The sequence below is a fragment of the Solanum tuberosum genome, unplaced genomic scaffold, assembly GCF_000226075.1.
Source record: "Solanum tuberosum cultivar DM 1-3 516 R44 unplaced genomic scaffold, SolTub_3.0 scf00149, whole genome shotgun sequence".
Classification (NCBI taxonomy): Eukaryota; Viridiplantae; Streptophyta; class Magnoliopsida; order Solanales; family Solanaceae; genus Solanum; species Solanum tuberosum.
This window is the reverse complement of record NW_006239072.1, coordinates 1,200,315-1,214,634: the sequence shown is the minus strand read 5'-3', so window position 1 is coordinate 1,214,634 and position 14,320 is coordinate 1,200,315. Positions and strand designations below refer to the sequence as shown.

Sequence of the window (14,320 nt, the reverse complement as noted above, 5' to 3'; positions counted from 1 at the left end):
TTTTATTCTGCTTATGGGTGCTCAGATATCATCATTACGAATTTGCAGTCATCTTCTAGTTAAAGGCTCTTGGAGTTTGAGTCAATTTTGAGAGGGATGGACAACGGTCGATATATGATAGCCTTGATTTTTCAAACATTCAACGGTGTCTTGAAATAACACACCCAGTGTAATCTCACAAGTGGGGTCTAGGGATGGTAGGATGTTCTACCTACCCCTACCTTTGTAGGGTAGAGAGACTGTTTTTGATAAAGCATTTCTCGAAAGAGAAACTTCCGAAACATGTGTAACAACGGGATTTGGAGAGTGTTGTGAGTACCCAGCCTTACCCACCCTTATCTTGTGAAGACAGAACAACCAAAAAAACATAAAATGAAATAAACACAGCCCATCATCAATGCCAATCACGTATATAGAAATGTATTCTTTTCAAATCCAAATACTTAATTAACTCTCAAAATAAAATGCATTACAAATCAAGAAAAGATGAAGGTCCACAAAATTTTGAAGGTAGTTTTAAGCATAGAAATGCAGGTAATCAGAAAACAGTTGTAAAGGACGAAAATAAAAGACTTGGGGTAAGTAAGCAAGAAAATCAAGAGGAGGATTAGGAAAAACAATTTAACACAAAACTCCTGCAGATTCTCCCTGACAATTATGGTGAAAACTGCAGCTAAAAAACTTAAAAATATAACCAAAAACAGATCTACAACTTCCATTTATATATAGCTTGATGACAACAACAACAACATACCTGACTTATTTCCACAAGTGGGGTCTGGGAAGGGTGGTGTGTATGCAGTACGCAGCCTTACCCCTGTCATGAGGAGCCACAAGTATATGTTCTCTGTGCTTTCCTTTCAATCTCGACTTATAGAAGACATTCTAATCAGACCTGTTCTACTTCTTCTATCAGAATGTCAAACCTTTGCCTTTTTGAAGAGGCAAAAAGGTTTATGGTATTTGTTTACAACAGAGGAATCTTGAGTTGGTCTTCCTTTCTATGTCAACTGCATGCACCTAATTTACAACTCATCAAGATCTCGGGTTCAAACTCTTGTAATAAATAAATTTTGGGAATGTTTACAATACTTGGATTCAATCAAATCCATACTATTCAAGGAATTTTGTAAGTTTATTTTGACAAATTCAGTACTTTACAAGTATTCAAGAAATTGAATTTTTAGTATTTTGAAAACATATCAATTGATCGAGCCCTTGATAAAGGAATGAAAGGTTGTGTATCACACACCACCCACATATTCTTTTTGAATTACATGTATCTGCGAGATCAATTGTAAAGAATAATATAAAAATTCTTTACATTGTCAAAGTATATAAGTCAAATCATTCTTGATTAAGGTGTCACCTTTGATTCTCTTAATTATATTGTAAATTTATAATCATGGAATCTATTATATGTATAAATATTTAATTACGAACTTAGTAACTAAAGCAAACTATAGATTTCTCCATCCGGTAACAAATTTAGAACTCATGAACTTCAAATTCTGGTTCCGCCTCTATAGCTAACAAAGGGGACCTGCCATACTGATGGGGAAAACATACATAGTTGGGATGATTAAGGTCCAGTGACTCCAGATAAGTTCTTGCAAATAAAAAAGAAAAGTTACCAAAGTCTAACATGAAGATAAGGTCCTATACTGCAAGCTACTTAAAGATCTATAACATTGTTGCTCTTATTCATGAGCAGCTTCAAGGTTGGACTTGGTGAAACATCTCCAGGTTGATGTTGCCACCATCACAACTTTTGTTCTGAGTTTCAAGTTTTGCTGAATGATCAGAATTATCGATTTCCACCTCTTGTTGCTGTGGTGATAATTGAGAACCTAGCACAAGTTTGTCACCAGGAGGATCACTTGCTTCCTTAGTTGCATTTGCTGTTTCAACATTTCTTGATAAGTCAACTTCAGGTCCAATATGAATGCTTTGTGGTTCATCATTCTTTGGATAATTCAGATTTTCCATCATGAAATCCATTGAAGTAGTCACAACTTGAGTTTCACCAGCAACCAGTACTGGGTTGATCTCGGGATTCGGATTCTCATTAGCTCCAACCTCTAGAGCTTGAGTCATCTGAACATAATTCTGTTCAAGAAATGTGCTTTTTAGTTCATTGCTTGGCTGAACTTGAGTTTCTGCAGCAGGGGAAACAGAGTTAAGTTCAGCAAATAGAGTACTTTGATTGAATTGATTCTGTGGGTTTTCCTGTCCACCATGAGTCCATTGTTTCAGCTGAATCTCTTCATTCATTGGAGGAAGCCCCTGGGAGGAGTAGAGTTGAGTTTGAGCGTTTACAGGAGGAGATCGATGGATCTCAAGTTTCTTCGCTTCACAGTGAACCAACTCTCCAGGCTGGAGTAAAGTTTGCATATATGACTGCTCAGGATTCGGTTGCTTATCATTGTTGGATTCAGATTCAATCAGTTGGTTGTCTGACGCCTCTTGAGACTTAGAAACAACAGGATTATGATGAATTTCACCACTTGGGCTGTTAAGGTTACCATGAAAAAGAATGTCAGACTGAAACATTGAGCCCATGAGTTGGTTTTGAGCTTTTTGTACCTGATTGCTAGTTCCGTCACTACCTTTTGGTTCCAACATGGATTCTGCAACCATTTTAGTCCCTTCTGATTGGTTCGAGATTTCATATACCTGCATCACTTCATCCTTTTCAACCATTCTAAGATTTTCCACCGGAATGGTCAGATGGGATTGGTGGATTTGGACTCTTTGATCTTGATTTGGCTGCTGCAGCATGATTTTTTCACCCGAGGGAGAACTCACATTGCATCGTCCCTCGTTAGGTGCCATAACAGGAGCAAATTGGTTAGTATTCGGTATAAATGGAGCGCTTGACATTGGGTTAGAAGGTAAAACTTGTTGTCCTGGTGCCACATTTGGCTGCTGCTGGTTTAAGAGTGGGCTAGCAACTTGATTCCTGTGATACATTGTAGCTGATGGGGCAACATCATTTGCTGGTGTAATTGGGGCAAATCTCCCTGGCTGGAAGACTAATCCACGGAGCGTGGTGCTACTATTACCAACCCTCACGGTGATGAAGTACCCTGCATCAAAACGACCATCAACGACACCAGAAACCATCTGTCCTACACCGTTGTTACTGCCAATCATGCCATCTTTTTGGTTCACTTCAACAGCATTTTGTTGAACTTTCTTGATGCTTTCGGGTGCTGGAGACTGCAAATTCCCTCTCTTAGCAACACCTCCATCTTTACGTGGGCGTCCACGCCTTCGCTTTGCTGGAAGGATTGTTGGAGCAGAGGGATTATTATTATCTTGCTCATTCATCCTGAAAAAAGTATATAACTTTTGAGTGTTTTGTACAAGCACTTTGTATTGTTAGGACTCGAGCGGGGTTAATTTCTTAAATGATCGATCACTATTCACTTGAATACATAAATAAATTAATAAAAGTTTGTACTTAACCAGAAATCATCTTTAGTGGAAATACACAACACTTAGAATCTTTATTTTCATAGGAAGATAAAAATAAAGCAAAAAGGCGATTTCAACTAAACAAATTTAATAGCAAAAGGTGAACCTTAAAATAAAATTACTGCGTTGGAATTAAAAAAAATATAATTCAATATTCATCATGATCCTTTTGAATCCGTCTTCAAAGTAAAAGATTAAGGATATTTAATTAGAAACACAAAATGATCGAAATCAAAATTAAAATAATAATAATTACTTTTCATGAATAGTTATGAAAAAGCTAACACCAGTTTCAGTGTCTGGAGGATATGAAACGAATTTTAATTTTATCGAAAAGTTAGCATCACTTCTACCCTCTCTAGCCTCTCCTGACACATCTCTAGCCTCTCCAGACTTGGGTTGGAGTGGGGTGTGTCTAGGGAGATAGGGTACATATATTGGCTCTATCGAAAATCTAACCTCATTTCCAATGTGTAGCACATCGAGATGGAAATAATAGGGTTCTTGATTTTATCGAAGAGCTAAAATCACTTCCATCGTCTCACACATCGAGGATTGAGGGATCTGTAGGGATCTTGTTTCTATCGAAAAACTAATACCACTTCAAACATCTCACACACTTCGAGGATTAGGTAGCGATCTAGGTTCTATCGAAAATACATCTCACACACATCGAGGATTAGGTAGGGATCTTGGTTCTATCAAAAAGCGATCATTCCAAACATCTCACACACATCGAGGATTTAGGTAGGGATCTTATTAGTTCCATGGAATAGCTAACAGATAGGGATCTTGGTTCTATCGAAAAGTTAACATCATTTCCAACGTCAGGTCCGAGGGAGAGGTAAAAATTTATTGAATGAACAAATCAATCATATGATAATTTACATAGAAACACATTGATTAGATCTTGAAAAATAGAAGATAAAAGATGAATAACTTCCATAAACAACCAATGTTACCTATGTGCTAGAGTTATAAATTCATATCCCAAAAACACATTTCTTTCCTAATACAACTCAATTTACATTAGACTATGTCATGTTTTTTTATGAATCAAGATTGTTAATCCATCAATTCATTGCATCCATGATGTTTGATATCATGTGCTCCTAAGTTTTTTTAATCATAAAAAAAATCATGGATAATATATATGGAGAAAATGAGAATTACCTGTTTCTAAATCTCCCAAAGAATTGATGGCAATAGAAATTCTTTTCTAGATCTAATTTTTTTTGCCTTGAAGGAATTTCTTTTCTCCTTTGGCTTTTAGACTCTTTTTTTTGTTAATATTTTTTTTTCAGGAGAGTTAGCATGCGAATAATGAGAGAGGAAAATGAAATAAAGGCGACATTTTTGTTGGGATTGTAACCATGCAACAATGGGCGATTTGTTTTTTACTCTAAAAGATCCAAATGGTCGTATATGACTATAACTATTTATTAAGACGTTATCTTTAAATCAAATTACGTAGTAATTAAGATTATTTTCTCAATATATGAAGGTTTGTTTTATAAGTAATAATTAATATCATAACTATATATATATATATACATTTCATTCGTATAACATTCAAAAGTATTTTAATGTTATGAAGTTGTGAAAATTATATTATTTGATGAAACAAACTCCAAAAGTTAGCAACCACAACAACTAATAATGGTAGTTTGTCGATAGATATAATTTTTGTTGAGATTGCAAAAGGTGATTGAAGTTTGTGATTTTATTTTTATTTGAAACAATATTGAAGACTATTTTAAAAAAAAAGAGATACAAAAGTTAAATTATAAATAATAATTAAAAAAAAAAGAACTATCTACTTTTTATCAGAAATATTTTAGAACATTGAATTAAACACTCAAATCTTTATATTAATAAATAAAATGTCAACATGCAAGGTACTATATTGCAAATAAATGGCCAACCTCTTATCAAGTAGAATTCATTTTCTTACTTTATATCCATGTAACTAGTGTTAAAAAATTCATGATGTAAACATAAATAATGGATTGTGAACTCAAATTCATAATATACCTCTCCCAAAATAGATAAAGATACTAATTCAAGTCCCAACCCCATTCATTAAAAAAAATAAAAAATTCGAGGAATAGTCTATAAATAAAAGTTTAATACATATGTTTTCGGTGGAGTTAATATTTCAATATTCATCGGACTAAATCTGTTTTTAAATTAAAAGAAATTTTTTTGTCAATAATTATCAAAAACATTACACCACTTTTCGTGTTTTCCATATAAAAAGAAAGAAAAGTGTTTCACAAAGATATAATAGGGATATTAATTCTATGAAAAAGCTATCATTACTTCCATCATCTCACACATTAGGTAGGGATCTTGATTTTGTCGATAATCTAACATCACCTTCAACGTGTTGTATACTAGGGATTGGGACGTGTTGTATATTAGGGATTGAGACTGTGAAGAGTATAATTTTGGTTCTATTGAAAAGCTAGCACCATTTCCATCATTTTACCCATCAAGTTTAATTTGGGATGGACAAGGATCTTGAACCACTTACACGTGCAAATAGGAGTAGTTGTATAATGGTGTCGGGTGCTAGAGGTGATTCAAGGTGAGGGCAAGCTAGCTAGTAAAATGTTTGCTTTCGTCTTTAAAAATTTGAGATCCCAATCGAAGAGCCTGAATTTTGATATTTTAATTTCACGAAACAATATTGAACATTATAAAAAAAAGATACAAAATTTAAATAAAAGAAAAAAAGAATTTTTTTTTATTAGAAATATTTTAGAACAAAGTTAGTATATTATAAACAAATGATTAACATCTTATTAACTAGAATTAATTTTTATTTTATAAATAATATGAGTAATTTATTATGTGAATTAAATGTTTAATATCGTTTAAGAATACTATATTAAAAACAAGAAATATGTAAGAAAAAATACAACTAAACTAATAATATTTTTGGGTATATATGCATATATTTAATTAGAGATAGCAAGTTTTGTAATGTTGGGCGGTAACACTACGGGTTATTGAGCGACAAATTAATGACAAATCTCATAGCTCATAACTATCATTTTTTAGGAGGATCAATATACATAAAAACACAAATAGTATATATTTGTGTATAACCAACCTATATAATTATGAGGGTTGATGGAAAGAGATAATCATATATAAATGAAAATATACAAAGAGGTATATGTATATATATTTCTGCATAACTTTGTATAATTGTGAGAGCTCATTATTTTAATGGTTATTGGGAGAGATATTCATATCTAAATAAATAGATACAGTTTATATATATCTATATATATATATATACTAAATACTACTTTAATTTCGACTCAGACGAAGGAAGACTCGTGTTTATTTGTATATCTACATGCAATTATATATCAAGTTTTTATACGGTTTGTTCCTTTTCAAGATGGTCTATAATTTTTTCCACTCAAAATGGATGGTTCTTAATTTTTGTTCATGCTTTTAATCATTTAATGAAAATTTGTGGGCTAAAATACCATTAACTATGACTTGATTTCACCAGGTAAAAACTTAGAGAACTTTTACCTAATCCGACATAAATTGTGTAGTAGTAACTAATTCGCAAGACATAAGTCTAGAGATTTTTTGCTTTGTATGTCAAGAGTTTAGTCCAAGAAAAGTTCTCTAGGAACAAGTTCTGACTCTTTAAAGTCTTTAAGACAACATAACTTTGAGGATTTTGAAGCTAAACTTATGCCTCTATCTATATAAATTCTATAGGAACTAAGTTATACCTTGCGGGTTCCTTGCAAGGCATAATTTGTGCCTTAGGAATATTTTTGCCTTGAGAATTTTTTTCCCGATGTCAGGGGCATTTTCGACCACTTCATGTTACTTAAAGTGTTGAAGAGCAAAAATTAAGAGAAAAAATTGAGGACTAAATAATAAAGACCACCTCAAAATAGGGACATCATGCGAATAACCGACCATTATACATGCACTACAACAAAAATAACTTTTGCGGCAATAAATAGACACTTTAATAAAGAGTGCTAAAGTCTTTACTGGCATTAGTTAAGTGTCATTAGATCCAATGTCGCTAAAGGCTTTAGGGACATATACAAAGAATGTTAATTACCGCTAAAAATATATGTTTAGCGACAATTGAGCTATTACTATTAATTAATTGCCGCTAAAGATCATTTTTATGTAGTGATGTTATACATAAAAATACAAATATATACACAACTAAATTATCTAATGTATATACATTTAAAGGCAATGTGAACTAGATGAGTGTTAGTGAGAGTCTTGATACACAAATTCAGCCCAAAAGGATGATAGCAATAACAATTAATCATCAATCCCAAGCAAATTGAGGGAGATACTATAATTTATAATCAATCATCACAAATGTAGTACAAGAGATACATAAGTAAAATTTTAAAATATAATTTGTCATAAGATATTGTTTGAATAGAAATCCTTTTTCTTTACTTTTTTTCCTTGCTTATATGCAATTCAACCTTCTTACATATCCTTTGCCAGCTCAATTCTTCACAAATTTCTTTAGGTATGATTACAAGAAACTTTTTTCTTCTAATACAAATTAATTAGTGATTTCTCTTAGGAAAAAAAAGCAACTCTCCTATGTATTCCTTTGTTCTAATTGGAACAACTTTCATTACTTAGAAAAAGTAACAAATTAATCTCTCCATTTCCATAACCCTTCAATTATCCCTTTACAAAGAAATGGACAAATTTATCTTCTCCAAATTAAAAGATAATAGTTGGGACTTTACATAGTTTTGCCACCCATCCAAAATAAATAAAAACTAAATAGCCAACAGATACATAATATATACGGAACGAAGTGAAAAGGCAGAAGCTCGACCTACAAGAAAAAGAATTGAGTTAAATTACTTGTTTGTGGTTTTTATGGATTGTGTTTTTTTTTTGTCTTTCAAACCCCTTATCCTTGAAAAGACCGCTATGCACCTTGACTTTTTGCTTTGTTCATTCCGTTTTATGTGTGCAATTATGTATGTTAATGTATAGTGTATGTATATCGATTAGGGGCATGTTAATATTTTCAGCCAAGCGGCCAATTGTGTAACTTCTCCATCAATATAAATCAAGTTACTCTAATTAATTAGTCAAAATGATACAGTTGTAATTATCCCAAATAATTGTACTTAAGGAGTTTGTTATTTCGTATTGATTTATTTGAAGTATAAACATGGATATTCTACTTATACACTTCACCTCCTAATTTTCCTCTATCACTGGCTGGAAGAATTATTGGACTTTGTCAAACAAACCTCATAAGCATAATTAATTCAACTTAATTACTCTTATAATCTTTCTTATAGTTATTTTTGGATAAGTTTTTGGAAGACTAAAATTGCTTATTTTAGAAAATGGTGTTTGGTCAAATTTTTGGTAGAAAAGTGTTTTTGAGGAATAACCGAAGTTGTTTTAATTTTCATAAGCTAAAAAGAATAGTTTTTTTTAAAAATCATTTTTGGGAAAAAATAAGCACTTCTGAAAAAAAGTTTGTTTGGTCAAACAAGCTAGAAGTAAGGAAAAACAAATTCCACGAGAATAATATTTTTCGTTGATTGTGTCCTCCCCCACTTTTCAGCACACTTTTATATAACTATTTTTAGATTATTTTTTTTTTACTTAGGTATTAAACATAGAAAATAAGTAAAAATCTAGTACGTACTTATTTTGGTGAAAAACGTTTTACTTCATTATGGTACATACCCTAAGAATTGACATTTTGACGAGGTAGTATTTATATAACATGTGTATGTAATATAATAATTGTTAAATTTCAAATCAAAGTCATAACATAACAAATATCGGTTAACATCTGATTAAACATTGACGTGCACTTAGCAACATAATTTAATTAAGCAATTAATGCAGATATTTAAGCTTTTATTATTGGTTTGCCCTATGCTCTTAACATAATCTCAATTATTGATACACTTTGCTCAATGTGTGAAGTATTCCGTTATAACTTTGAACAACTTTTAGAGTAATGGACTCAAGTATTGAAGCGTGTGACCAATTCATTTAAAAACTTAAGCGGTTAGATTGATTGTACTTTTATGTACTTGATTATTATTTAATACGCTTCTTCATGTGCAAGCTTGATTCTTTTTCATTAGTCAAGCACGTGAAAAATCATTTTGGGTAATGATGAAAGTGAGACTCATATCTAGAATCTCTAGTATGCTCTACCGTATTGAAGTGTGTGACTAAATCATTTAACAACTTAAGTAAATAAATTGTACTAAGGCAACTCTCGGCTCAAATAAAATATATTAAAAATTAAGTACGCAAAGTAAATCTTCATTAGTGAAGGAGTCATGCTGAACATATGGAAGAAAAGATTCAATAACCAACAAATAATATGATAGCGATAGCAAAGAAAATAATTGATAATTACTACTAAATTCGAAGAATAATATAGTATGAGAGTAAACCTAACAATGTTAATAAAGAAACAATAGTATTCAACTATCCCGTTACTTTCTACCCTAATATTCAATCGTCATATATAAAATCATGTTCGGTAGCCAAAACACAAAACTCTACAGGAAAACAAAACAAAGAAGGAAAGGGAAGCTTTGTTTAAAGTGATAGTAAATTAAGGATAAGATATAAATTATAGTGAAAGTGATGGATGTTCTTATTGGTTGGAAAAATATGAATGACGCCATCCAATTTATGAATTATATTCGACATTATATATATATATAAGTTTTAAAATTATTTTCGAATAGAAATTATTATAATATATTTTATATGTTTTCTTTTCTTTTTACCATAGTTTTTATTTTTAACATCAGATTTGAGCATACCATTTGTGCCCATTGTCCATATATGTATGTGGTTAAGATAAATAAGTTCAAATTAAATTAATTTACACCCCTAAATCGCTAATATTGATATTTCGTTCACTTCTAAGTGAGAAATTAAATTATTAGCCCAAATCAAATTAAAAGTACCTATCAATTATGATTTATGATGATAACTCCATGAAGAAAATCTACTTGTGTTTGCCTTTTGATAGATATACATTTTTTATTTTTTATTTAATAATATATTTCTTTTTAATAAACAAACTTTTTACATATTTTTATTTATAACAACTTAATGAAATCTAAACGTCGCCAAAGAGTTCGATCTCCTACCACGAAGTTACCAGAAAAATAAGGAAGACATAATCAAGCAATAGTGGGACAGGAAGTTTGAAATTCCAAATCGTTTAAATATACAATTTGAATCATGAACTCTTGACTATTGTCTTTTCTTTTTATTTTTTATTCGATGTTTGATATTCTTATTGAAATCCTGATTAGTTTGTATTTGCATTACATAAAATTCATTATAATTAAGAAGATAGTATTTTTTAACTTTCCATATTGAAAATTCAAATTCTAAATTTATTTATTTATTAAAACTATTAATTTCAATTCCGATCAACCTTATTTCACGTAGTTGAAAACAATTTTAATCCTTTACTCTAAGGTAAAGTAAAAATAAAAATGGTAACACCAAGGTAATTAGATTTCATAATTGTCGGCAAAGTGCATTTTTAATCTAGAAAGTAATGATAATATTAGCATTATAATTAATGATGATGATAAATTCTTAATACTTTTAACAACAAAGTCTTAATAAATCAATAACAGAAAAAGCTTAATTGATTTCCTACCTTCTAGAGCATCATTTTGCTTTATATTACTCCTATGTATTTTTAACCTCCATCCCATCGATCATCATAATCAATAAACATATGTTGACATAAAACAAATATTCTCTATTAATTATATTATATATGCTTATCATTACACATTTTATTATGATTCCCATGAAGATTTACAGTGTCACATCAATTTGTTTGCCCCTCTTTAATACTAACGGTATTTGTTTCATTTTATGTCCGCCTCAATTATTTTTATTGTTGATTACCCTAAAATTAAATTATTAAATCAAATTTTATTGATTTTTAAAATTAAAACTCAAATCACTTTCGATTTAAATTGGTCGAAATTAAAAATTAAAGCCAGTTTGTTGAAGAACAAAAGAACTGGTTAGTGATGTGGCTCGTTTAATTGTTGGCCACGAGTCCAATACGGCTTTTAAAATCCTATTTGAGCAATTTGTGAAGAGTGATACAAATATCCATTTTTTTTAAATCAAGATGATAGCATAACAAAATAAATAACTTAGTCATTTCTAAAAGTTCAATAACATATATAAACTTTTTTCCCTATATTATTCACACACATTATGTAATTTATTTATTTTTTAAAGATGTGTGTGATGACACTCTTTTTTAAGAAAACCTTGATTAAGAAAGAAACTAGGAAAAAAGTTGTTTGAATTTCTTTTGATATGCCCTTCTTTTAGGCTTTGCTTTTTAACGTGATTTCCTCCACAGAAACAATACCACAAAAAAATAAAAAATAAAAAATGTAGAAGATTCTTTGTAAAAAGTTTAGTGAAAGAATAGGAGGAAAATGAGAGTATAGGGTAAAATATGATTAAAGGAAGATAGCCCAATCATCATCATCTATTCATCTAATTCGTTGACACCAAAAAAAATTGGTACTCCAAGCAACCATCGTGGTGGAATCAGAATTTTACGTTTATAATTTTAAATTCAAAAAATAAAATAAACTTGTTGATTCCCAACAATTATTTTGGACTCTGATGATCATCCACATCAGATCGAATTTAGTTTCAATAGCATGTCAAAATAAATTTTGATCCTAATGCATTTTTCAAAAGTTGGTTTAAAAGAGGAGAATTGTTCGGGCCATATAAAGAATTTGAAATCTCATTCCTCATTAATGTGGGATTCCTTTTATCATCAAAATCAAAATATCTTTTGTTCAAATAATGTATTAGTATTAAAAAGTTTATTAAATATTTATAAATATTGAAAATTCATTTATTTTCTTATATTAATTTCGGATAGGTATAAGAATTCTTAAATTTAAATCCTGGATTTGTTCACAATGTTAGAGTACATGTTTGTGCTTTTCACTTACATTTTTCTATGTTAATAACTCAATACATATCACTTCAAAGAATAATTATTACTTCGTTTATTCATCTTTATTTGTTCATATTTAATAAGAACGTCATGTAAAGTAATATGGAGAAGTAATTTATGTTGAATTTGAATGCTAGGAAAAATGATGGGAGGTCTAATGATTAGGTCTTCCCCTAAATGGCCATACGTACTATCACTCATTTCCAACAATAATGACTTGTCTTTTATTCAACAAGGTAATTACTATTGCAAATGATCTAAAGTAAGAAAATCATACAATTTTACATATTTTAAGATTTTTTTGTACACATTTTTCACTAAATAACATCATAACTTCTTGTTTTTTTTTTAATAATAAGAATTATTTGCACGCATTTTCAAGAAAATAACATCATAACACCAAAAATTTAACAATTTCGTGTCCGTCGGCAGGCTTTAATTGGTAAATTTGTTGGCTTTTTCAAAACATGTCTAAAATAAAATAAATAAATAAAAAGTCAATATCATCAATAGAAACTAGAACATTAAAAGTAAAATTGTGTCTTTACATATTTGACTCATAATTGTACTCTTTGTTTGTTTTCCTTTTACTCAGTTTCAAATTATCAGTCGTAATTTTTAAAAATAATTATTTTGAGTTACTTGCCATTTTAAAAGTTAGTAAAAACATTAATTACTTTTTCTTATTTTATCTGTAGTAGATAACACTAATAGTTGTTCTTAAATACTATAAATATTTCAATAGAGTATAAATTATGAGGGTAAAATAATTTTAAAAAGACCTCAAAATTAATTATTTTTAAGAAGCGTGTAAAAGAAAAATACTACAAATAATTTGAATTCGAAGGAGTAAGTAATTATTTGAGTATGTTTCATGAATGAATCAACTTTTTGGAGACAAATATACATTTATATAAGTGTTTGGGAAAAGCCGTTGATGTAGGTCGAAAATAATTGTATAATGACAAATATGGTTTTCATTAATTAGTCGTTTATTTTATGCTTTCACCTTTCAGATGGTTAAGAGATTTCTTGTATTAGGGTTTTGTTTGTTGACATCATTTCCCCCTAAGAATACCTTCTTTATTGGCCCACAAAAGCAATACAAATAAGTGGTGTGGCACGACCTAAACTTATGGCATGTATTGTCTCCGTTGGCTCGACTGATATTATGAATTTGTTTGTTGGTTATCAAGCCTAAATAGTACGTATATTATGTGAACTTGTGATATATATATCGTATAAGGCCTCTTAAAAACTTAGCGTTCTCGTTGAGATTTCTACTTGTACTAAGAAGGTCCAACTCTAATACCATACATGTCACTATCCAATTTAGTTCATATCCCAACTACCTCACAAATTTGTCCCTCGGACTTAATTGGTCATCTTCGAATTCAAAAGCATATGTACCATGTAAACTTTGTATCATGTCTTATAAAGTCCTTCACATTCTCTCTTTTATTTTGATGTAGGATTCGTCTAAGGTATCATGTTCATCTATTCTTCAAAAGCTTGCTAGTCTAAAAGTCTTGTCAATCCTTCTCTGTGACTCAATCCAGTCACGAGCGTCAAATTATGTGCTTATGAAATGTTTTATATTATCATGTCATCTAATAAATAACCTGATCAAATTAATCAAGTAGATTGTGTGTTACAACATGTAAATTACATTGATAGTGTTACTTTATTATTTTTTTACTCTGATTAAATTTATTTGGAACAAAATAAGAAAGCTTGTAGAATATTATGCGCATGTTTGTATACAATATTATAGTTATTTTAACTATATAT

The 14,320-nt window shown here is 30.3% G+C and overlaps 1 protein-coding gene across 1 annotated transcript; it reads right to left on the bottom strand.

Moving 5' to 3' along the window:
• Positions 1 to 1,646: 1,646 nt before the first annotated feature.
• LOC102583545 (uncharacterized) lies at positions 1,647 to 3,333 on the bottom strand. The gene has a single exon (XM_006352589.2). It carries the CDS (start codon positions 3,331 to 3,333, stop codon positions 1,717 to 1,719), a length of 1,617 nt encoding a protein of 538 aa, XP_006352651.1. The 3' UTR covers positions 1,647 to 1,716.
• Positions 3,334 to 14,320: the final 10,987 nt, after the last annotated feature.

Bases quoted from the DNA above. Each gene is read 5' to 3' on its own strand.
- LOC102583545 (XM_006352589.2), bottom strand. From the start codon at position 3,333: ATGAATGAGCAAGATAATAATAATCCCTCTGCTCCAACAATCCTTCCA.